The 24,694-nt window shown below is 45.4% G+C and overlaps 1 protein-coding gene across 3 annotated transcripts in view; it reads left to right on the top strand.

Moving 5' to 3' along the window:
* Window positions 1-24,694, top strand: part of MDGA2 (MAM domain containing glycosylphosphatidylinositol anchor 2) — a 267,795-nt gene that overhangs the window by 141,216 nt on the left and 101,885 nt on the right. For all 3 annotated transcript variants that reach the window (XR_010622915.1, XM_065748210.1, XM_065748222.1), the window contains one exon: window positions 12,515-12,784. Coding sequence is in view for 2 of the 3 variants with exons in the window: in XM_065748210.1 (XP_065604282.1) it covers window positions 12,515-12,784 (270 nt within the window). In the remaining variant the exon portion in view is untranslated. The remainder of the gene's footprint in view (window positions 1-12,514; window positions 12,785-24,694) is intronic.

The raw sequence follows: 24,694 nt of genomic DNA, 5'->3' as shown, positions 1-24,694 counted from the left end.
ACTATGGGTTTTATCTAAACTGGTGCATTTCATGTAATTTCTGCCCTCCTGGCTTAATTTCAAGGAGTTGCCTTCAGCTTTTTCTGAATTTCTAATTGGAAAGCAGAGACTCCAAAACCGTGGTGTGTCTCATTTCATGGTGCAGCCTGCTGCCAAGCAAGTGGCCAGCTCAGCGTTGGAGCAGCCACTGATAGCAGGAGGGTCACAGTCAGCTCCAGAGGTATCCATCAACATGAATTGGAAGTAGTTGCTTTATTCTCTTACTGATTTACCAAGAAAATAGTAATTAAAAAAAAAAAAAAGGTCAAAATGTGACATTTGGCTTTCCTTTATACTAAAACAAAACCCAGCAGTTTGTTTCTGTTGTGCTACTTGAATTAGCATGATTATTCTGATCTAAGCATCGGTGATCATGATCGAATTCTGCAACAAGAATGAACTATTTCCACCTTACTAATGTCATGTTTATTTGGGGGGAAAGCTGTCTTCTCCAGGAGGTTGTGTTGGTACATTAACAGGAATAGCTCTTCAGGAATAGCTGCCGAGGTAAACAAGTCTGGAAATGTATAAAGATTCACACTGTCTCGTGGAGAACCTGGTGATAGCTGTCATCAAGGGCAAGATTAAGTGGGTATAGTAATTACTACAGTAACTCATTAAAGATGGTGACTGATGTGTTGATGACTCCGGGACAAAACTTTTCTCATTTAATCTGACATCTGATGGAGCTATTTGGTAGAACTTCACCTGGTGTAACTTCATAGAAATTACATAAATCATCATTGCAAATGAATCCAGGAGAAATCCAGCTTGCTGGAAATCAGAACCTGAACTTGATGTACTATTAAAGAGCAATCCCAGCCTGTCCACCTGCTTTTAATTTAAGGCTGAATGCGCATTACTGCAATGTCTGTGTGATGGAAACAGTAGAGGGACAAACAGAAGTCTGTGGCTTCAGGCTTCTATTGCCTGAGACAGCGTTGTGTGGTTTGCCAGGCTTCCTCTGATGGATTGTCTTGAGGGTGATGCTGGGAATGCTTTTCCTTGCCACAGACGTGCACTCCAGCTCAGGCAGCTCAGGGCCGTGAGCTGTCCCAGCAGCCATATGGGCTCTGTGAGGGTTTGTGGACCATCTGCATGGCATGCTTATGCTCAGCAGGACGCCAGCACGCTGCCAGGAGCATTTGTCACCCATGGTGAGAGGGGACAGGTTGTGCGGGAGGAAGCGGTGCTCAGCAGGTGTGAAACCAAACTAGTGCAGCAATTGCTGTATCCCATGGAACTGGTAATGCTCTGTGGCATCCTGCTGCTGCCCTGCCCTCAGTGCTTCGCAGGCACTGAGGTTTCCACAGTGACAGTTGGGACACCTGTTAAGCCTGCTGCTCCATCATCTCCCATTATTGTAAGAGAGTACAGTGTCAGAGACGCATCACTAGTTTTTTTCCTGTTTCTTTCTTGGAAGCACTCAAGTCTCCCACTTTCCCCTGTCAAGAGCTGTAGGTGGCACAGGCATGAGCACAGGCATTCATTTCAAGGAAAGCGTGCAATCCAAAGTGCTCTCCTGTTGCTGTTTGTGCCACGGGGTCTTTCCTACCTCTCTATGTTCCTATGCACACACCAGAGTGAAGACTAATTTGAGGAGCACCTGACACGTCTCCAGGTGAGCAGATCAGGCTTCTGCTCAGTGCGACCCGTCCCTGTCCCCTTTCTGTTCTCTGTGCTCACTCCGTCGTGCCCATTATTTGACTGTGTGCCATGGCATCACCAGAACCATCCATTACAATGATAAAAGCAATCCCAAGAAAACGTCCTGCCTATTTTGTGAATAACTAGGGGAGTAATTAAGCTGATGTCATCAGCTTAATTATGTCATCAACTGAACATTTATTTATCAGTATTCTTTGGACAAGATGTAAGTTTAAAGTGTTACACATAGGTACAATTAGGGACACTCACACCTCCTTCATTCATCTGCAGTGTCTTCATTACATTGGTTCTGCACCATTACGTTGGTTCACAATGCATGTGAAGCCTTAGACCTACTGTCATATGTCTGCAGGTACTGCAGGAGCTGCAGTGCACTGGCATCACTTTCCAGACACGTGTATTTCTTTGGTCCAGTGCAGCTTAGTTTAAAGCACAAAAATAAAAGAAGATATTGTAATGATAGAAACGGAGATCATCTCAGAAGCATGACTGTGCTTGTGCTGAAGCCAAAGACAACAATTAGCACTAATATTGTACAGCATTATGTATATGGGTACTTGTCAGGCCCAGACCCACTTCGTACCTCAAGACAGCTATTACTCTGCAAATGTAGTACCTAAATGAGAAATCAGAAGGGAAGCAGAAACACTGTGAAACGATTCACCTGCTGTCAGATTGCTCTTGAGTGGCAGGAGCAGAAATAGAAGTCAAGATGTGAAGAAGAACAGCAAAGGGACTAATTTTGCAACTCTCATTTGTTTTTAGTAGACTAACTCCCTTTAAAATCAGCGCACAGAGGTGAATTTGGGTAAGTTAATGCAGGCGGGAGTCGCAATAAACCAAAGGCAGCTGCTTTGAGAGAAAAGCAAGGGGTTATTCTGACAAGGAGGAGGAACCCTGACAGTTTTCTCAGTATATGTGCTTGAATCCCGGCTGTTGGAAGAGGAGCAGCTGCGAGTGGGTGTCACGCTGAGTCACGACCTCCGTACTTCATGCTGCCAGTTGTATCTCCATGTACATGCTGTACTCAGGATGACAAGCTGGTTGCTCAGATGCTGGCTCCTACTTTACCCTTCAGGTTTTTCTTAGGGATGCTACTGCCCCATCTCTTTTCTGAGGCCCTGGAGAGTTCATGCATGGTATTCTCATGTTCTTCTCCCCCATTCACGTTTTTCAGCCTCTTAGAGCTCTTGATGTATTTGTGTTCCTCAACCTGGGGGCATTTCCCCTCCAAACAATCCTCACAGTTGGAAGTAGCAGATGCACAAAAGACTTCACTAGCTGCAGATGTTTCCGGGGTGAGGGAGGCACGTATTTCGAGTTCCTTCTTCTCATAGGAGTGATTCCTATCTGCTCTTACTTACAAGAGTTTTGGAAGCACTCCTTTGTCTGTCTTTTCCTCCTCTTGCCTTTTGTTTGCATAAAACCTGGCCATGATCCCCATCTTGTCCTTATGGCCAGACTGGTGACATGTGGCTGACTCTTTGTGCTTGAAGTCCAACAGTTGGCCATTTACTTGAGGCATCCCTCAGAGATCTAAACCAGAAAAAATGCCAAGCAACATCTTTCCTAATGACAAAAACAATGGGAGCTGGTGCACTTGGGGCCACATTTGGGAAGGCAGGCCGAATCCTCATGAGGGAAATGCCATGTCCTGTCCGTAGCATGAGAAATAGGAGAAATAGGCCCAGTGCATAAGTCCATTGGGCCCAACTGGGTGGAAAGCAGCTCTGCTGGAAGAGAACTGGGTGCCTGGCATGCAAGTTGAACATGAGCCAGCAAAGGGCTGTGCCAGCAATGGACTGTGCCAGTAAGGCCCACAACAGGCTGTGCTGTGCATCTAGCAGGCCCAGGGAAGGGATCTGTCCCTTTCTTTCTACTCTCCTGGGCATCTGGACTTCACATCTTCTGAAGATGCCCAGCAGGAGCGAGCACAGACTCCTGTGGAAATACAGGGCTTATATTATTCCAGGCTGCAATTGTGCTCTGTACCAAGCATGAATTATTGACAGATGATATTAAAATCTGACTCCAGCTAGCGTGTGACTCACTGTTTAATATTTAGAGTGGGGAAAGGTGACTTCAAATACAGCTAATGCTGAGTCTCACATCTTGATGATCAGATGTATATAGTAAATATGAATGGATCCTTTAAAGATGTTGCTGTTTCCAAGTGTCGGAGACAAAGCATGATGCTTACCCATCAAACCAAACGTCTTCCATTTTGAAAGGTTTATTTCAAACATCATTAGGATTCAAAAAGAGTTGAAATAAGTAGGCAGCATGCAGTATTGAAATTCTGGGCTTCCTTTTATATTTCTTCTAATATGATTGTATAAAAGCAAGTAAAGCAGTCTCCATCTGCAAAGCACTTTCAGTGGCACTGATTCATTTGAAACCATGCATTAGTTTGAATTAGCCAGTTAAGGCTGCTTAGTGCAGGTGATATCATTAATGCATAATACTGAGGTTGATTTCTGGTAGTTCTTAACACAGAAATAATCCCAAAGAGTAACTTATTACCAAGAAAGATGAGTATTTCAGTATGTGATTTTTCAGCTGTGTGACATAGTTCATTCATATCACACTCTGTCTGGGGATGTCATGGGAATTAAATTGAGACAGGCTTGGTTCTAATCCCTCCTTTAAACAGCAGTCTGTCGTGACAAACCTGTTTTGTTTCTCTTCATTTGGATAAACATCTGTAAGAGAATCGGTGTCCCCTGGCGTTTTGAAGAGCATGGCAGCAGCAGACAGTCCTGCACTACCGAGGCCTGAAGTGCTAGGATAAGAGATATAGCCAGCTGTATACTCAGAGCTGAGTATTGAAGGTAGATGAGGCTAATGGTACAGTAAGAAGGAATAATAGAAAATAAAGCTTGTAAGGACTCCAGGAGGTCACATAGTCTCATTCCTCTAGGCAGAATGCCCTGAATCCAAACCTTGTCCTGCCATGACCTGTCCCCATGCTTATCTGTCCCAACTTCTGGCAGTGCAATCTGATGACCCACCCAAATCTGCCTTTCTGTAACTATAGAGCCCTTTGCTCTGGTCCTTTCCACTGTGATGTGGAGAAGAGGTGATCCATTTCCTCTCTGTAGCAATGGTCTGTATGTTGAAGGTGTTCATCTTGTCCCATCACTTCTCTTGCATAGTGAACCTGGCTCCTTAATTCTTTCCCCCTTGAATCACATCCTCTGTACCTCAAACAGTTCCCTTTGGTCTCTGTGCACCTCCTTGGAGGAATTCAGTGCTTCAGGGCGTGCTGAATTCTCTGCTGCACTTTTGCAAACGCATGTTGTATTTTACTTGGGTTCAGACTGCCATCTACCATAACCCCGAGGGTCTTTTGTCTGCGTCTCAGCGTTAGGCAGTCATTCCTAATCCACTAATTGTGTGGGTGATGGTCACCGTTGAAAGAGAGGATTTGTCTTGTTTAACTCACTGAAAGCTTTACTCTGTAGTGCAGTGGTTGTTCAGGGAGCACTGTTCTCAGCAGAGAGACGATCTCCAAAGAGCAGTTCATGCCATCTATTTTCGGAGAGCAGGAATTGGGCTTTGTGGATGCTTACATCCCATCAAGATCCATGACCTCGGATTACACACCTGACTTTCCGGCGGTTGAAATTAGCAGAGATGAATTTAAACCCTACATTGCTTAAAGGTAGGCTTTGCATCTAAATATAGTGATGCAGGGGACAGTTGCACGAGTGAGTTAAGCTGATTTAACACTGCTCTGCTGCTAACGGGAGAATCCTGCCTTCCCTTCATACCCTCCTGATAAAACGTCCACAGAATGAATGGTTCATACAGTGTGGGAGCTGTGAGCTATTGTAGTTGTCTCCAGAGCGTAACCACCGAGGAAGTGCTCTGAATAGCAAACGGATCCGCCTCCCTTCCTCCCGTTGCAGCTATCAATGCCACATCTGTGTGTGAATGGCAGCACGAGCAGAGCTCGAGTCATCAAAGTGCTGCTGCTGCGGGATGAAAGGCAGCCAGGCACATGGCATAAAGAAGATGACTCATCAAAGCTGCGTCCCCATTGGCTGAAAAACAGGATTTCCCCCCCCAAAAAAAAAGTTGGAGGGGGAAAAATAAGGCTATTTAGGATGGAGGGAGAGGGTAGGGTTACCTACTGCCTGCCTGGCTGGTGTGCACAGGTCTGGGTGAGCAGTGGTGTGACACGGCACAAAGGCTGAGCCTCGTGGAAAATGGACCTGGCTGAGTTTAATCCCATTGCTTGCTCTGTTTCTCTCCTGTAACTCTGCATCCTGCTTCCCCCAAAAACACTGTCATTTTCTGTTCTCGACTGTATGTCTGCAATTGGACGTACCAAGTCAAAGAAAAATGAACACATACCTGCAATCATTGGGCTTAAACCCCCCTTTAGCTTTATTTTCTCTTCTCTTGCAAGTGCTAGAAATTTAAGGGGAGCGACGAAATGGGGAAAACAGCAAATAACATCCATCTGCAGAGAGCTCGGATTTAAGCATCTCTGCCTATTGTTTTTTCCCCTTGGCTTTGTTGGAGATCCCATATTGCCAAACCAAAGGGAAACCTGCCCGGGAAGCCTTGCCTCTTCCCAGCATCCTGCAGCAAAGTTTGCACCTCCCGAGGGGGCACATGAGCTGCTGGCACACATAAGTGGGCTCTTGCTTGACAGTTTTGCCCACTGGAGGATCTTATTTTGGCTGCTTCAATACACACTGGCACTTTGTGCCCAGAAGATTTCTCTCTTTGGGGAGACCAGCTATCGGACTGTCAGACAGCAGTCAGAAGATTACGGCTCTGTCAGTAAGCAGCAGGGAGGATAAAAGCAGGGAGGACGGGGGCATAAAAGCAGTTTAGGTTGTTTTTTTTCTGAGTGGGTATTGATGCTCCTAGCCCAGCAGGGACCTTGAGTGTTGTCTCTTTTTACTCTGACTTGAAAGGGACTGTTCATAATGGGTGTAGTTAGGAGTGTATGCATTGTATTCCTGCAGGAAATCATCCCACTAAATCAAATGGATGCGTGCTCACACACATATGTATGTATATAATCCAATTATGTTCTATTCAGTTCTACATATAAAGTAATTCACAAAACTGGAGGAAATTGTCTTTTCACTTTTATTCATCATAGAAGAATGAGTTGTCAAGGATATGACTTTTGCTCTGCTTTGATATGTCTATTAAAGCACTAGATTTCTCTTGCCTTGCCTGTAATCCCTAAAGCCAATTGTGACATTTTCTCAATACCAACTCTAAATAAATTTATTTGTCCCGTAATTATAATACACTTCGGCATCAGAATTTTTTTCTGTATCCTACATCACCACGTTCAAATATCGATCTCCTCCCAGTGCAGTGCTGGCCTCAGATACCCATCCCAGACAGCAGAAAGACTGCTGCTTTTGCATTCACTGAACATCAGCGTTGGGCCTTTGATTGGGAGACGCTCCCAGTCCCTCTGCCAGTGACCCCATGGCAGCTCTGTCTGAATTGGAGCCATTCTCTTGCAGAGCCGGGTTGTCACGTTGGAGGTGGCACTGGTGGTGCTCACGATCACCTCGTGACTTGGTGCTGGATCTGACAAACTTATGCTCAAATCATTAATCAGAGGCAGTGCTGTTGTGAGAACTGGGGACAAACTGTTCCGTTCTGATTTAATTTCTCCATGGTGGCTGGATGTGCCTGCACTCTGCCCCGCTGCACTCAGTGCTGTCACAGCTCCGCCGGGCGCTCGCAGCCGGGCCCTGCAGCCCTCTGGAACACACTGGTGCAGGAGTGATACTTGCACTCAAAAACCTCCAAACTGAGGTCCCTTTAAAAAGGATGCAGCTGCAATCTGAATGGGAGCCCGGCCGGCTTCCCTCTCCATGAGTAGGGCCTTGTTTCACACGGGGCAGGGCTCGCAGCGGGCTCTGCAGTTCCCTTTGTGCCTCAGTGACCCAACCAGGGCTCCGAAACGTGGGGCTGGCACGCGGAAACCCCTGCTGCTAAAGGGCAGCAAAGATGCAGAGCTCCTTTGAAAATGGAGCCGTTCTCATTACGATGTCCAAAAAGGATGTTTGGAAAGCTTGTTCCAAGCGCTCACCCAGGGAAATATTTACCAAAGCTTGGTTTTGTTTTCTAACAAAGTCTATTTTTCCCATCAGAGAGTTGAAAGGTTTCCGCTGGGCAGGTTGCCTGCCTGAGCCCACTGCTGCCAGGGGGAAGGCTGCTTGGTGGGGATGCTTTGCCTACTCAACCTGCACGGCCCGTGCTGGTCTCATTGGTATGGATGGCTGAGAATCGCATCCGAGGGGGGCATGAGCCAGAGCCAAGCTCTGGGATTGTGGCTGGGCGATAATCTCTCAGACTGTAGGGACTCCTGCTGAAAGAGACAGCTCTGCTGCATTAGGGATTCTCCAGAAATCTGTCGTGTCGTACGACACACGAGCACTGTCTCTCTCTCCACCAAAGCTGGTGGAAAATTGTTTTTTTCTCTGATACTGAACTTTCCAAACTAGTGTGGAATGCTGCTTAAAGGCCCTGGGGGTGGTGGCAGGCAGGTGGATGGATGTGAGCCAGCAGTGGAGCAGGTTGCACAGGGAGTGGTGGGGTCACCATCCCTGGAGGTGTTTCAGAGCCGTGGAGAATGGCACTGAGGGATGTGGGCAGTGGGCACGCTGGGGTGGGCTGGGGTTGGAGATCTCCGTGGTCATTTCCAACCTGAATGATTCTGTGATTCTAGAGCTGTGAAACCCATCAGACTTCTGTATAAAACCGAGGAGGTCAGCCCTGGCTCTGCGTGTCTGGGTGTCTCCAAAAGTGTCTGTGTGGTATGGATGGATATAGCGCGGGGGTAGGAGGAAAGAGGAGAAAAGTTTCAGACAAACTGGCTTGAAAAGATGAATGAGAAGGAAGATAACAGAATGAAATAAATGTCCCAATGCAGTATTGAACCAAATGCAGAGATGTACAGCAGTGGAAAACAGTGAAACACATCCCAAAATTAAACCTTTCCGTGGAATTTTGGGGGGATCTCAGCAAGATTTAAGCTGGAACTGAGGACCTTGTCCCTGTGGCAGGAGGCAGCTGCTTTTTGCAGGGGAATCTTGTGCATTGGTGGAGTTGCACATGTTCCCTTTTGGTTTCACAGCTACCTGCTGAGCTCTGGGGCTTTGAAGCACCCGGGCCTGAAAGTGCCTCTCATGTAGGGAAAGCCCTGTGCAAACGCAGCAGCCAGCCAAGCAGCCTGCATGCTGAACCCAACTCATTGTAGAACTGTAATAATGAAATCAAGATTGGAGCCATAAATCACTGGCTCACTGTCACTGCAGTACGCTTCTTTTCAAGTGATCTCAGCTGGGAGATCAAGCTTTTTGGTGAGGATGTGAGGGTCTTCACGAGCCTCGAAACGCTCCACCTCTGTGTGCCCATCAAAAAGTGAAGAGGGAGAGAGTGAGGACTGGTTCCTGTCTTGTTTTGGGAAAGCAAGCTGGGTTGTATAGAGGAAGGGAGCTTGGCTTACATAGTGCTTGCTGTCACGTGCAGTGTGGGTGCCTCTGAGTGAAACCTCTTGGGGCTCAGAGACTGATCCTGCACACACAGCACCCTGCAGACTCGTGCCAGGAATACATGGAGACATACAGACTGCATTCTATTGGAAAAGTGATGGCTTTTTTAGTAGTGTCATTTTCATATGAGTCAGATCTGGAGAAGTCTTTCTCTCCTCTCTGTTCTGACTCAGTTACGTGATTTTCTGCCCTTAACCAAATACCACAGCTCAGGCTGGGGCTGCACCGTGCACTCCTGGTTGGAGTGCAATCCCAGGAGATGCTTTACAATTGCAAACAGTGCATAACCACCTGTGTAATCCTTTAGGATCAAATCTCATGTCCATCCCTAGCAAAAAACAGCAGGAGGGTATAAAAAAGCAGTGCAGTAGACTCTGTCCACCTGTTTGACAAAAAATATATATTAATTTATACCCTGAAGTGAGGGGTTTAAATATTCCTTCAACAATACTTTGATATAATCAGCAACTACTAAAATTGCTCTGGATCATCTTGTCATCTTTATTTTTTCATCATGTTGGACTAAAAATATAGTGTGGCAGTGAACTGCACAAGTCTGTTTTGTGCTGTATGAGTGCTTAGCCCTGGAAGTTTACCAGTAAATAAGAGATGAAAAATCCACTTTAGAGAGAGGATTAGGCCAAAATTTCAGCTTCCTGAAGTGAGAGGATCTGACAGGTATTATGGAACGCTGGGATCAATGGGAGGTTGGCACAGGTACAGTGTTAAAAATGGCATTTTCTACCCTTTCACATCCATGGGCTCCTGAAGGATTTGTAAAACCTTCTCTTAAAGGTGGATGAGGCTTGCACTTCTCCATCACCTGAATATTACCTGTGCAGATGGAACACATCCCTGGACTCTGCCCACAGTCAGCAGAGACAGAGCAGTCCCACATCTTTTGGAGAGTCCCATCTCTTTTGGCAATTTGAAACCAGAACATGGAGAGATCTCATATGATATTGAGTTCCATGTTCCCATATCAAACCTGAGCTGGTGCTAAACCTTCTAACAGCTTTTGTCTTGGACCATTTAGAAGAAAGTCCAATTCATCTCTTCCTATCCCTGCTGTTACCTGGAGTTTCTTTTGCTGTGTTCTCATTACTGCTTTCCGTGCTAATCTTTGGGATGCTACACTGCTGCAGTATCACTGAGGAGCACTTAGAGGTGTTCCCTAAAAAGCTGAAAGAAAGAGGTTCTGTGTTACAGGAGTGTTGCCACACGGTGCTGACTGCCTATAGCAAGGAAATACCAAAGTAATAGATGAGAGCTCCCGTGGTTTTGTTTTCTGTTCACAATAGATATTTGACCCTTCATGTGCCACGCTGAGCTTCATTTGCTAGAAACCTTCATATCTCTTCTAAATGATTATTCTTTGGTTTAAATCAAGCTTTTAATGGGAGTCAGAGAACGCTATGCTGGATTTTTGTTTGTGTTTGCCTGGTTGGATAGGTTGTAGTTAAGTGAAATGCGTGGTGTAAGCAAAGAGAAATTGCTGTATGCAAACCATAATTTTCATGTACTTACTGTTTGGAGCGCTGACGAAAGGGATACACAGCATTTCTATCACATTGACTGCTCTTTCTGTCTCACTACCTGAAGGGGGGCAAAGGGCCCCTTTCATCTGGAGGATTATGAGGCCATTATGGGAAACAGCAGCACCTGGTTGGGTTGACATTGTTGGAGCTTTCATCTTTCATTCGAAGTTTTGAAGCGTTCTTCGTGGTTCTGTTGTTCCCTGCTTCATGACTTGATGTTTAGAGGGAGCAGGGAAGAGCAGCTTCTTGCTGGAGTTGTTCAGCAGAAGTCATCAATGTGGGTGGGGAAGGAGGAAGAAAGGGGCCAGCTGAGAGCTTCCATAGCCCCAAGGCTGGGGGTGGCCCTACAGGTCTGGAGCTCAGTTCTGGCTGCAGGGAGGGTGCCTGGGTCCCTACTTCTGCTCCTTTTGCCCCCAAAAATGGTACTTAAGAATTAAACATGACACGCCTCCCTGTTTCATACCTCTAATCCCAAAACAGAAGTCCATCCCTGAAAGAAACTGACATCAGGGGACTTAGCAAGGAGACACAGTGCTCAGTGCTGCTTGTTTCTGCCCTGTACGTCTAGCCAAGCACCCAGCCTTGCCACCTTCACACATTTTCCTGAGCTCAGTCATCTACTCCAGGGAGTGCCTGCAGGGCCTCAAGCGTGCAGGAGTAGAGCAGGAGGCTGCTTGTGAGCCTCTGTGCTCTTAGGGGTTTCCCTGGCCAGGCCAATGCCTGTTCTCTGCTTCCCCACCGTGTGCTGCAGCCTCTGAACGCAGATCCTGGATCCTGGTGGGCGAGCACCAAAGAAAACCCTTAGTTCATAAGCTGAGTCTCATACTTGCCTTTATCATATTCTTTTAATATCAAAATAAGATTCATATATAAAGCAGAGCACACAAGGATATATCTCTAGTAATGGTGACATTGAAATGTCATTTTTGGATGGAGCGTTTTTATTTCCTTTCGTTTTTAGTCTCACCTTTTTTGGTTTTCTATCCCAATTGTGCTCAGAATTTCCAACCTATGGAAATGTATGCCCATGTTTATTTAGTGCTGCTGCTTTTTCTGTGCTAGCAGTATGGATTTAGATATTGCCTCATCCTTTATCCCTTTAGAGAATGCCTTCAAGAGAAGTCCTAATCCAGTAAGGGTGGATTCCTCAATAAAAAGATACAGCTCATATGGCAAGAATAAAGGAGAAAAGGGTCTGCACTGTGTTCTGCCACTTCCAAGCATGCAGGATGTTGTCCCAACAGAGGTGGCTCCTCTTGACTCAGCAGACACAGCTCAAACTCTACAAATTCCTCTCTGTTTTCAGCCAAGTCCCAGGGTGTTCGTCAGGGAGGTGGGAGGATTAAGAGGGCTGGTTTTCAACGGGGAGGATTGAAGAGAGCAACATGGTTTCTGTGCCAGAGGAGATTGTTCCTAATGCTTTTCTTCCAAGGTTGGAAATCCGGTGTGCTGGCACATGTCCCATGCAATATACATTCCTTCCCAAGCACAGCCACAGGGTTATCCTTAACAAAAATCCCCACCCACAGCTTGACAGCCAGGGAAGGGAGATGCCTACACAGCAGGATGCAGGGCAGGGTGAGAAGCAGAGTCACGTGAGCAGGAAGGTGGGGAACGAGCCTTCCCACACTTGCTAAGAGCTCAGTGAATCTGAGCGTGCTTGGCAGGACTGAGCGACTGCACGGACATCGCTCCGCTACAGCTTCCCCTTCCCCTTGTGTCTTGCAGCATCCCCTTCAATTAAGCTCCTGGTGGATGACCCGATAGTGGTGAACCCTGGGGAAGCAGTCACCCTGGTCTGTGTGACGACAGGAGGGGAGCCAGCCCCCAGCCTGACGTGGGTGAGGTCTGCTGGCGGCCTGCCCGAGAAGACCGTCCTCAACGGCGGCACCTTGACCATACCCGCCATCGTGTCGGAGGATGCTGGCACCTACAGCTGCGTCGCCAATAACAATGTTGGAAATCCTGCAAAAAAATCCACCAACATCATCGTAAGAGGTAAGCTGAGCTGGGAAAAACCGGCAGCCTTTACTTTGGAGGATAAAGAGAACCCTAATCTGGCAGGACAGCTATCTGCGCAAAGGGGTGGCCTACTTTTCCCAACACATTTCTGGTCATTTCTAATGAGGCATGAGATGAATCAGTGCTTCAGAGCCAAAGGTTCTGGTGGTGAGTCTGAAGCTCATAGTTGAACCAAGGGAGCAGTGGTGCCCCTCTGCACCACAAAGATGCAGCAGGTCTCCCATTCAGTTTTGAGTGGGAGACGAACGCTTGCCAAAGGCCACCACGGGCCTTTCTGTGGTGGGAAGACTTGGCCATCCTCTGCACACCCCCTTCTGGCAGTGCCCTCCAGGCAGGGGCCACACAGAGTATCCCTCCAAGTGGTCCTGAGCTGCAGGAGGTGTCATTTAGGAGGTGCTCTTAACTTCCTCCTCATCAGCTGAGTGTGTTACTGAAATGAAGGCCGTTGTGCACGCTGTGAGCCTGCTGCCATCAGATGACTGCTCCCTGGGTGGGAGCTTTAGATTAGTATCTGTGCTTTAATTATGCAAAATAGTAGGATAAACGTCTGTCTTAGATAAAAGGAAGAGAAGAGTGCTTGCAGAGCAATTACTGCCAGGTGGAGAGAGAAACTCTCCCCACTTGTTTACTGCTTTTCGGATAACACGAGGGACGTGGCAAGTTGGTTTGGAGGAAGAGTTCACTTGGCTGGTAGGCATCATCTGAGTGGATTAATCTACCTGAAGCAAACAGTTCATCTGAAACTAATTTTCTATAACCTAATCTATGAAAGCTACTGAAACACACTGTGGGAACTTTAAATAATGCCATGTGATTAATCATACTCAGGAGAAGCTGCTATGTAAGGAGCCAGTGGTGTGAGTATTTTACAAGAGCCATAACCCCCGTTCTCTTCGTGTTGCCCAACATATTACACTCTTCAGCAGGATGATGAATTGGAAGCTATTTCTGTTCAGGGGGTCAGGAAGAGAGCGTCACATCAGCCTAGGTCCGCAGGAGTTTATCAGGGGAAGTCCACAGATTTATTTGTAATATGGTATTTCCATTTGAATGTTTTGACATTTGGCTTAGGGGGTTTGTCGTCAAGAGGCAAAAGCAGTGTTGTTTCAAGAACGCAGCATCGACATTAATTTGCTGTGATTTACAACAGTGATGAGGTTGAGAAGGGAAGATGGGAGTGAAGCACTCACTCGGAATAAGCAAAGGGAAAGGAGAGGCTTTGTGTGAAAAGAAATCTGAGCATTTTAATTGACCCAGCAGACAGCACTGGGGAGCCCAGAGGAAAAACCAAGTCCCCAGCTCCCTGCAGATACAAATTTCATGAGTCATAGCATAATAATGACGTGCCCTCACATTTTTATTTATAGAAGCCCATGCCTATGAGATGCCTAGGAGCTGCAAGATGTTGAACAAAATATCATTGAAACATTCAAGGAAGTGTTTTTTTTCTTTTATTCCTTCTCTGCTGCGTGGCTGTTAATTCTGAGAAGGAAGCACCACAAAGAGCACCGCCCCATCAAATCCTGCAGTGCAGCCTCCCAGTACACTGCTGCTGCTATGATTTCTCCCCTAGACTATTCTTTCTGATAAAGGGAAGGACTGTCTTTAAAGAAAGAAAACCCTCTTTTTTATTCTGGACTTAGATTTATATTTACTAAAAGGAATGTCAAGCAAAGCAGAGAAATACGGGAGGAATTTGTATCCAGCTCTGGATTTTGCTTTTCGTGTGTGCTTCTTAGCACTTTGCCCACAGCTCATTGCTTCTCTCTCTTTCATCTCTTTTTTGTTGTGGTTGTTGTTGTTTTTTATCAGAATTTTCACACTGCAGCTGAGGAGAAAAGAGTATTTACTTGAAATGGCAACTAAGCCTTGCAGGAGAAGCATTTGGTAATTGGAGTTCACAGCTTCTCTCAGGTTGGACTACCAAGCCCAGGAAATAGACAATAATCCCCCTGTCTTACACAGATAGGAAAGATGTAAAAAGTGCCATCAGGGCTTGGATTAAATTTGCTCCTGTTAAAATTCACTAAATTTCACCGTGCTTTTATCTGAACATGTCTTTTTTGTGTATTTGTGTGTGTGCTTCATCCCGTTGAGGCTACCTTATCTTCAGGAAGCTCTGGGCATTTTCCTGTCTCTGTGGCTGACTGCCCAAATTCATAAAAGCCCATCACACCTTCTTTTGAATCCATTATGAATGATGCCACGTGAGTGCCACACATTTAATTAAAAAAATAAAAAAACACCCTAAAATCAGAGATAATCTTTCAATGAGAAAGAATAAGTGCTTAAATGTCCAGGGTGTAAGTAATTGGCTGCTGGGACTGCTGTGAGCTGCTCAAGCAGCGAGGGGTAGCAGGTGCCACTCATGGTTTTGGTGCATTACTGTCTGTTAGCTCCCAGGACAGCCCTCTAGTGTGCATAAGCATTTAGTGTGTTCTCTGCTTTTTGGCTAGTCTCCCAGTGAACATGGCATGGAAGAATTTTCTAAAATCAAAGTGGTTGGACCAAAGCTGTCATTGCAACGACGAACCCATTTAGTCATAGCCATCTTCGGGTGTTGTTTTTTCTTCAGTGAAATGCAGTTGTTGTGAAGAAGGATGGTGACAGAGCACTGGCACAGGCTGCCCAGAGAGGTGGTGGAGTCTCCTCTGGAGACATTCAAGACGTGCCTGGACACCTACCTGTGCACCCTGGGCTGGGAGCTGCTTTGCAGGGGGTTGGACTCCATGATCTCTACATGATCCCTTCCAACTCCTACAGTTCTGTGATTCTGTGCTTCTGTGAATGTCATTATCAGTTTATCCAAAATTATTGCAAAATGCTTTGTTGAATCAAAGAAATTGTCATCTGTCAAGGTGTCCAGGTTAAAACAGAGATAGAGGGAATGCTTTCTCATTTCAGCAGAGCTGCTGCTCACCAAGTCAGATTTTGAAAGTCTCTTTCTGAGTATTTTCTTTAGATTATTGAGTTGTTTAAATCTAGCATTTGAGTGCTGTTGGGTGCTCTCATCAGTGGCATCTCCACTTCCTGCTCTCAGGCTGATGAACAGAGTAGCTTCCTGTAATGTATTTCTAGGCAAAACCATTCAAAAGCAGAGGAAGCTCTAAGAGAATCTCGATTCCTCTCCCTTGATTAAGACTGGACATTTTTCTCCTCCTCTTAAAAAAAAATAAATCAATATGTCAGGTAGCAAATCAAACACCACCTCTTCCAGAGAAACAGAGCTCCCATCACTCTTGCAGCCTGATGTACAGATCTGTTGCTCCTCCTGCTTGGGTGATGTTTTTCTGACTTCTTTAATGGTATTTTTCCGATGTAGGGGAGGTCATTCATCATGAAGACCAGGAAGGGGGATGTCTAATGTACGTCTTTCATAGTGCTTTCTAACTCTAAGTACTTGTACTGGATCACATTCATCACAAATCTGTCACTTTGTACCTCTATTAGTTGCAATTCAAAGTAAGTTATGCTTAGTCTTCTTACGCATGTTTTTTTAAATCAGATAAACAGCAAACATGCTTTTTCATCTCACGACCCTTGGACACATGGTGACAGATACTTCCTGATGTCCCATGTCTGCGTGGCACTGCAGAAAAGCTTTGCATTATTGTCAGGAGCTCAGCAGTTCAAGGCCTTGTCTGTCTTGTGGCCCCATGCTCAGTTCCTCTCCCTGCTCGGGCATGGGATGTTGAACACTGAGCTTCTCCTATGCCCCAGGAAGCTCTTCTGACCTGGGAGTCTCTTAGACTTTGCTCTTGGAGGTATTTCATTCCTGAAAGATTCTTCTGTGTTTGTCTGGAGAAGGTACCACAAGGTATTGGAGTAGTGAAAAGGTTATATTGACCTCGTAATCTTCAAACCAAAGTGTCCCCACCTCTCCTCACAGCCATGCCTTCCAGCCCTGTTAACAGCTTTGTTGCCTCCTCTGGACACTTACCAGGTTCTTAACATTCTTTTTATGTTGTGGAGCGGAGCCCAGAACTGCATGCCATATTCAAGATGGAGCCATGCCAACGCCAAGTATAGGAGGAGAATCACCTAGGAGGTTGATGGAGGGCTCTCTCTCCTGGCTTCTTCAGTCAGTTGGAAATAGAGCAACCCCTGTCCTGGCTTTCAGCATCCATTAATATTTGTGCTTACTTGAAGCTGACTAAAAGCAAGAGTGATCTTTTGGTGCCAAGGTTTGAAATTCGTAATCGAGACTATGAGCCCTCCTGGATCTTAGAATCCAGATATCTTTATCCCAGACACCCGTCTTGTCTCATTTCATCTCTTGCACCATTCTATGTTTACTTATTGTCATACTTATTTTGCAGAGCTGTCTGTAGAAGGGTTTGGGGAGAGCCCCCCGTGCTGGGTGAGGATAAGGAGCAGTCCTTTGTTTTGTGCTCCTCCACGCTTTCCTCCAGCTTGCCCACAGGAGCCAGCACTGCAGGCATCTCACTGGGAGCTCCTCCAGCATTTTAGGCAGAAGAAAAGTTTCTTCCAGCTGATTCTGGTTGTCCCACCAAGAGGTGTCCCCGTGTCTGGGCTTGGATTGAGATAAGATTCTGCCTAGAAAAGCTGATCTCATGGCACAACCAGCACATTGCTACAGTCATAAGTTCCCAGTGCGCTACCTTAAAGTTTACAGCTCTGAGAATGGATGTGTGAAAAAGTAGAGCTTCAGAGTTTAATAAGTCCATTTATTTTTATTATCTGCCATAGTACTCTCAGGCATGTGTGCTCTCCCAGGCTGGGCTATGCTGCACACGAGTTCATAAAACGGTTCCATATAAAAATGGAGATGGTTTATTGATTCTTCTCCCCTTTCATTAGGACTTTGCAGAGCTTTTGTGTACAAAAATCTCATTTTTTAAATAAGTTTGCTATGCCACATGCCAGATGGGCTCCACATCTCTATGAAGGCCTGGAGGTGTTACTCATTGGGTCTCTCTCCATCTGACTGTTGCTGTGTGGCTACTTTGGGTGCCGACATTCTTTCTTTTATAGAGGGCAAGGAAAAACGTTATCCTCACTCTGGCTTGGCTGGCAATATGAACTCCTGATACATGGCCATTTTTTGGCACCGGTGCATTGCTGTAGTTTAATACTGTCTTAGATCTTGTCTGATGAATACGTGACGGAGTCTTAACAGCATCAGCATTTTGTTTGTCAGAAGGAACTGAGTCTTTCAAGATTTTGTCTCATCCTTACAGGAGAAGGGAAACAGGAAAAAAAAATGACACAAACTTTTGTTTGGTTTGGCACTGATGACCTGGAAATGTTCTTTGATGTATTTACTTGTATGGCATCAGGCATCTGTGAGTGACACTGCTAGGTCTCAGCCCACTCTGACAAATCATTCTGGAAAGTTTTATAGGATCCTGATTCATTTTTGAGACATTGAGTTGTGAAATAAAAGGAAAACGTTTAAAGGAAATGCATCCCACCTTGGAACAAATCCAGGCTCTCACGAAATCCTCCTGGATAGTGACACCCTGGAGCCACGAAGGGAGCTGGAGCTGGGGGCAATCTGGTGGGGAAACCTTGGAAAGCACAAGTCTGCTTAGGCTGTATGGGAAAGGCAGGTCCTGTGTGCTGAGCTCCACGTGCGGTGTGGGCAAAGAGAAGAGCAAAGAATCACACTGTTTGGCTTTTTGGCATTCAGGAAGGCTCAGCAAGGCCCTGGAAAACACCCAGCTGTAATGTTCAGAGGGTTTATAATTTGTTTGGCAAGTGCGCAGCCCACTGGGGATTGTGTCAGCCTCTCTCTGAGCTGTTTAATTTCTATCCCAGTTCTTGGCTGGCTTACGAGGAGTCCTGTGATGTTCCCGTGTGTGTGAGCTGGGCGGTCGGTGATGGGACGGCTCTGGCTATGGGGCTGCCACTCAACCAGCTGCAACAGCGATGGCTTTCACATCATGGCAGCGTTTTGGCTTTATCTCTCTTTCTTCTGCTTGGGGTTTCAGAGCAGGGCAAATGCCAGTTTGTCACCACTGCTTGGATATCTTCGAGGTCTGAGCTTGCCTCTGGCCGTGCTTCGAGCAGGAGCTGGGAGGGAGACCTCCAGAGCTGCCTCCTCACCTGTGGACCTGTATGGCTTTTCTTCTCTGATGGGGCTCATTTTTTCTTGAATATTTCCTTCTGAAAGCAGTTAAAAGAGAATCCATGCTGTGTTTCACATACTTTGATCTTGGCTTCCTCATTTAAAGGATCATACATTGAGTAACATCAGGCCTTAATGGCCTCAAGTGACACCAGAGGAGGTTCAGCTTGGATGTTAGGAAAAATATCTTCTCTGAAAGAGCAGTCAGGTTCTGGAAAGGGCTGCCCAGAGAGTGGGGGGATCACCATCTATGGAGGTGTGCAAGAAACGTTTGCATGTGGTACTGAGGGACACAGTTTAGTGTGAAGTATTGGTGGTAGTTGGATGGTCGGACTGAATGGTCTTGGAGGTCTTTTCCAACCTTGAGCATTCTATGATTCTGACTGGTAAGTGGAATCTCCTTCGTTACAGAGAGGTGTGCATGTCCCCTCCCTTCAGGAAGGAAAAGTAGTGAAAGAAAGAGCTAATTAACCAGACCACAGGTAAAAACAGACACGTGCCACGTGGCATCTCCAAAATAATCAGTCCTTTTCTTTTAAATATTAGAAGCATTTATAAAAATAAAGACAAAACCTGAAATCTCTCCACAGTATTTGCATTTAAATTGAAAATGTGAATGCATCTGTTTTTGTAAGTGCCAAATAATTACTTGATATTAAAAAGTTTGGAGATGCTCTAGGAGAAGATGCTTGACAGCTTAATTGTTCTGATAACGACTGAAAGTTAGCACTTTAAAAACTCTTTAAGCTTAGACCATGTTGACAGAGGCAAAATGATCCTCTCTTGGCAAAATGCTGAGAATATATGGGTTGTTGGTTTTTGTTTAGGCAAGTCTCTACTTAAGTTCTCCGTAGTATAGGAAGGTGAGTATAGTGAACATTGAGGCAGCGTAATTTCATCTGGAAGATCTTGCAGTCCAAAATATCCTATTTAAGAAACTTGAATTTTGAGAAGAGAGGTCAACATTAACACGTGCTTCTCTGTAAGAGCTCCTTTTGTGTTATTTTTAATGGTCTCCTTATGAGCCAAGCAAGATGCACCCTGCCTGCTCACTCAAACAGGACTGGTTTCACCTGGAGAGAGCTCTCTTGTGTGAAACCATCCAGCAGCATTCCTTGCTGCTAATGCAGGAGGCAGGCACTGTGCAGTGCTAATGTCTGATATTATTTGGTATTAGACTGATTTTTTAAAATTCTGAGCAAAATGCACAGATCTCTGTTCAGATTAAGAAAGTTTCCATGTCTCAGCAATGATCCAGGCAGTAGCAGAGCTGTGCAGATGAACCGTGTGAGTAAGACAGCTTTCTCTGCTAGAGGAAAAATAAGCCAGCAGCACAATGCTGACCTTGGCAGACCTGCTGGTCCCCCATCAGCCAAGAATGAATATGAATAATGGAGTACAAAACAGATACAACTGCTGTGGAGGCAAGCTGGCAAGGCTTTGAGCATGTTATTGCTAAAAATGCTGCAGGCTGGTGCTCTGCAGAAGATGCTGAGGGATCTGGCCCATCCCCTTTCTTTCCAGCCAGTTCAGTATCTCTGTAAGAGAAAAAGGTGTAGCCCATGGCTGGATGCGAGGTGCTGAATCTTAAAATATTAAGGTCCTGCAAAATGGCAAAAGACAAAGCACGTGTTCATAGATTTCTACTTTCTTGGGGGGTAGGTGTTAGTGTTTGGTTTGGTTTCAAGAATGGCCAGGGAGGGTGACAGTTCTTCCTGATGGTCATTTATGTGAGGAGGGGTCTTACAGCTCTTGCAAGGCCAGGCCACGTCTGCCATGGCTTATTTGAGACCCACCTTAAATCCCCTGGCGAGAGAGGGGCTCTTCAGTTCTCCTCCTATGTACAAGGTGGTTCAGAGACATGAAGCAAAAGGTGTGGGGAAGAAGTGGCTGTTGCATGCGATCATGCTTTGATTTTAAAACAAACAACAAACACAAAAGACTGATTACAGTGGCTGAGTGTTGGAGTAGCACAAGAAACTTAAGGTGGAAAGTAGAAAGAGGAAACAAGAATGGCAGAAACTTTGGCATAAGCAGAGAGAAGGGCTCCGGTACAGCGCCCAAAGCTGCTCCCTGAGCTCATGAAGTGCTCAGTGCACAGTGACAGTGAGGAACTGCAGCTGGGCCTGTGAACCCACTATATTTAGTTACCAGCACACACCTGAGGATTTACCCATATATAGAGAGCCATGAATTGTTCATTACTGCCACCTCGCCCGTTTGTTACAGCTCGAGTTTTTAAAATTTTAGGCTGTGGGGTGTTCTTGCTTGGAGAACCCCAAAAGCTGCCTGGATGTGGGACCAGATGGACACAGGGTGCTCCCAGCCACAGCCATCCTGTGGTCCCGGAATCTTTTATCGCTCACCAAAGAAGCTGACTCCCATTGCTTTTTGTTTTCAGAATTGTGGTTTCTTAACCACATTATACAATTCTTCTTTACATAACTCAAAATTTGGACTTAGGTATTTGTCTGCTTATATTATCGCCTCAAATCCATTAATCTTATTCTCTTTGCTTTTTGGAAAATTGACTTCTTAAAGCACTGGCTGGACACCCAGGTTTTGTCCAACAAGCTTACAATTTCAATAACTGAAGCCTGCTGGTAAAAGTTCCAGTTCTTTATTGTCCAAAACTCATATTCTGTTCCAAAAGCAGAAACACCACCCCATCATGAGGTCCATTTCAGCAGACCAGATTTTTCAGCCCCTGGCCCAGCTGCTTGCTCGAGGCCATCCTTGCAGCGTGGCATGAAGCACTTGCTTAGCTTAAGTCTCAGGTTTCTTTGGATTTCAGGCTGTGCTGAGGCAGTGCTTTGGTGTGGCTGTGATGACCACAGCAGCATAGGGTGGTCTTTAAGATGGTTCAGTTTGCAAGTGTCATCTTCTCTGTTATTGAAATTTGTTGTACAGAGCTGCATCCCAGCACGGTGCTGACTGTGATGGATGGTGGCCATTCATCAGAAAGAAGTGGAAGTGATTACCTATGAGGCACTTCAGAGCAGGCTCCTCTGCGTCCAGATCTGATGTGCAGACTGTACTGATGTTGCAAACCAGATAAACTTTCATTAAGGAGAGCAGATATCTGCAAACGTGGTTACAAGGAATGTAGTGGTTTTTTTCTAGAATATTACAGTACCTTAGCATTACAAGACCACAGTTATGAATGCTTTCCTTCCTATGCTTTGAGGCAGGACTTGAGATTGCTTTCAAAAATGTTGTTTGAACAAAAACAAAAAAAAAAGCACAACAAATTTGTGCTTTTGGTGTTGCTTGCACGCAATATAATTTGGAAATATATTCTACTGTGACAGAAGGAAGTTCAGCAGATTGCACCGTGATATTCACCAGTGAGAAACAGCTGTTGGACAGTTGCTGAACTGCCTCTGCTCAGCTTAGGGTTTTTAAAATGCCACTGAAGGCAACAGCATGCTGTAGAATAATGAAGAATGCACAGCCGTGCTGCCCATGGCCAGAATAACAGAAGGACTTTGTGCTTCTTCAGAGGTTTTGGAAGCATCTGTCTTTTCCTTCAGACGATTTGGTGGAGGTAGACTTGTTAATGAAGGAAGAACCATCAGAGAAGGATTTCTATTCTTCTGTGGGAATGGCTTTTTTACGCCAGGCATCCCCCTTAGAAAAGGGCTTCCAAACTGTGCTGTGGTTTCCAGAGGTAGACCTGGTCCAGATTTGAATTTAACAGATTTGAATTCATGTCAGGTAACTTTAAATGTCAAATGCCTCAATACAGATACATATGCCTACACCGTACATATGAAATGCATTCGTTTTGAAAGCTGAACTATTTTATTTAACTATTTTATTTTATTTTATTTTATTTTATTTTATTTTATTTTATTTTATTTTATTTTATTTTATTTTATTTTATTTTATTTTATTTTATTTTATTTTATTTTATTTTATTTTATTTTATTTTATTTTATATGTATGTTGCTGTATCGCAACGCCATTGCCATAGAGTTAGGCAGGTTCAGGTGAGCTGTGTCTGACACTGCCACAGCTGCAATCAAAATCAAACTGAGTTTCTGTTTGAGAGGGAAGGAGCTGAGTTTTTCATTTTCCTCCACAAAATCTGGAAGCCAGCAGGGACTGAAAACATAATGCAATGAGAAAAGTTGGCTTCTCGGGATGTCTTGACAGATTTGGAAAAAGGTTTAAGTTTACCAATGCGCTTCACAAGTCTTTTAGGGACTATCTAAAATCTCTGTCATAAGGTTGTGAATCTTTTGAATTGCGGCCGTGTGAAAGCAGGATTGCTTTTCCCATCTATAGGGCTCTAAGGAGATGAGGAGCCCGGTGTGATTGAAGCAAGAGCTGATGATAAGGGTTGGCTTTCTTTACCCGCTGTCGGCCTCACGTCTTTTTTTCAAGGACCAATGAATCATCCCAGTAATCATCCTTTGGTACAAAGATCACAGCAGTAGCTTGGAGAGATACAGCTCAGCCTTGTAAAGCAGACAGCCAGTGTCTGGATTAAGAGACTGGGGTTTTGGGAGAATGATGCTGGGTTTGCAGCTCGCTTTCCAAACAAGCTGTTCCCATGGTGCTCTTTGTGTTTTCTTAACCTTTGCTGGGAAGCAGAAGTCAAGGCAAATGACTTCACCCAGTACACACAGCAGTCTTGGAAGTGACCACCATTCACGATGGGGAACTTTGGGTGACATTGCTAGCCTTAAAAATAAAGCCAGGAATCCTTTTTGTGCGTGTGAGAGGGGAATGTAGAAGGGTCAGTAACGTCTGAGCATTAGGAAAGGATGACTGCATTGCCTGACCCAGGGATGCAGGTGAAATGCAGAACCTGCATCAGCTGCAGAGCATCTTGGAAGTGAGCTGGATCTGGAGATGGAGGTATTGGCACTTGACAAAACGCAGGTTCATCAGGGTGCTCAGAAACAAGTGGCATTCCCAGTACTGAGCTCAGTAAGCATCCAAAATGCACCCCTAGAGCTCCAGGTCACACGCAGGTCCTCACATCTGCTTGGTACATTATCAGGTATCACACCCATCTTGTTCACTGGGAAGAATTCAAAACAAAATTGCTCGCCAGCCTAAATGAAACACAAAGGGGAACAATGAAAATTAGACAAAGCCACTTCTGGTCGGTGCATCGAGATTGAAGCTCATGTGGAACCCAGCTGCTCAGTCAAGGTTAAAATCAGTAATTTCCACAGTTGTCCTGCTCAGTATTGCTCCTGCCGCAGGCAGCACACAGCCACAGACATCAGCAAACACAAAGCTGAGCACTCCCTGGCACCCCGTGCCAGCTTAGGAAGCAGTCAGTGGCCAGTAACTATTATGTCAAAGCTCACAAGTAGTGCAGCAGCTAATGAATTCAATTACGGTGTTTGATGCTGTTCATATATCACGAAATGTGCGTTTCTGAGATACGAACATTTTGATGGATGAAAGGAGCATCCTGGGTTGATCCAAGTGGGGGTGGGAAGCTGTGACTTAACCTGATGAATGCAAATCGGCCCTCATTTAGATACTGAAATGCTCTTTATTACTTTGAAATGTAATTAATGAGGGAGAGCAGACATTGAAGAGTTTTGTGAAGAGTTTGAGGATGAAAATGGTTTCATCTTTTTTATATTTGATCACATCATAGTTCTTCGGGGCCTCTTTGAGAAAGACTGGCACTTTCTGGGCGTGTTCTGAGTCTCAAAATACAGTTACAGACCTATTTGCACATTGGCTAATATTTTCCAGCCCTGTGAGCTGATTATGTTCTGAAATCTCTGCTGGGATGCAGCTGTGGTTAGCATGGCTGCAGTACC

This window comes from Cyrtonyx montezumae, unplaced genomic scaffold (assembly GCF_038088225.1).
Source record: "Cyrtonyx montezumae isolate F1298 unplaced genomic scaffold, pur_monq_1.0 scaffold_10, whole genome shotgun sequence".
Classification (NCBI taxonomy): Eukaryota; Metazoa; Chordata; class Aves; order Galliformes; family Odontophoridae; genus Cyrtonyx; species Cyrtonyx montezumae.
Note: the sequence above shows the minus strand (reverse complement) of the source record. Positions and strands in the feature narration are given on the sequence as shown.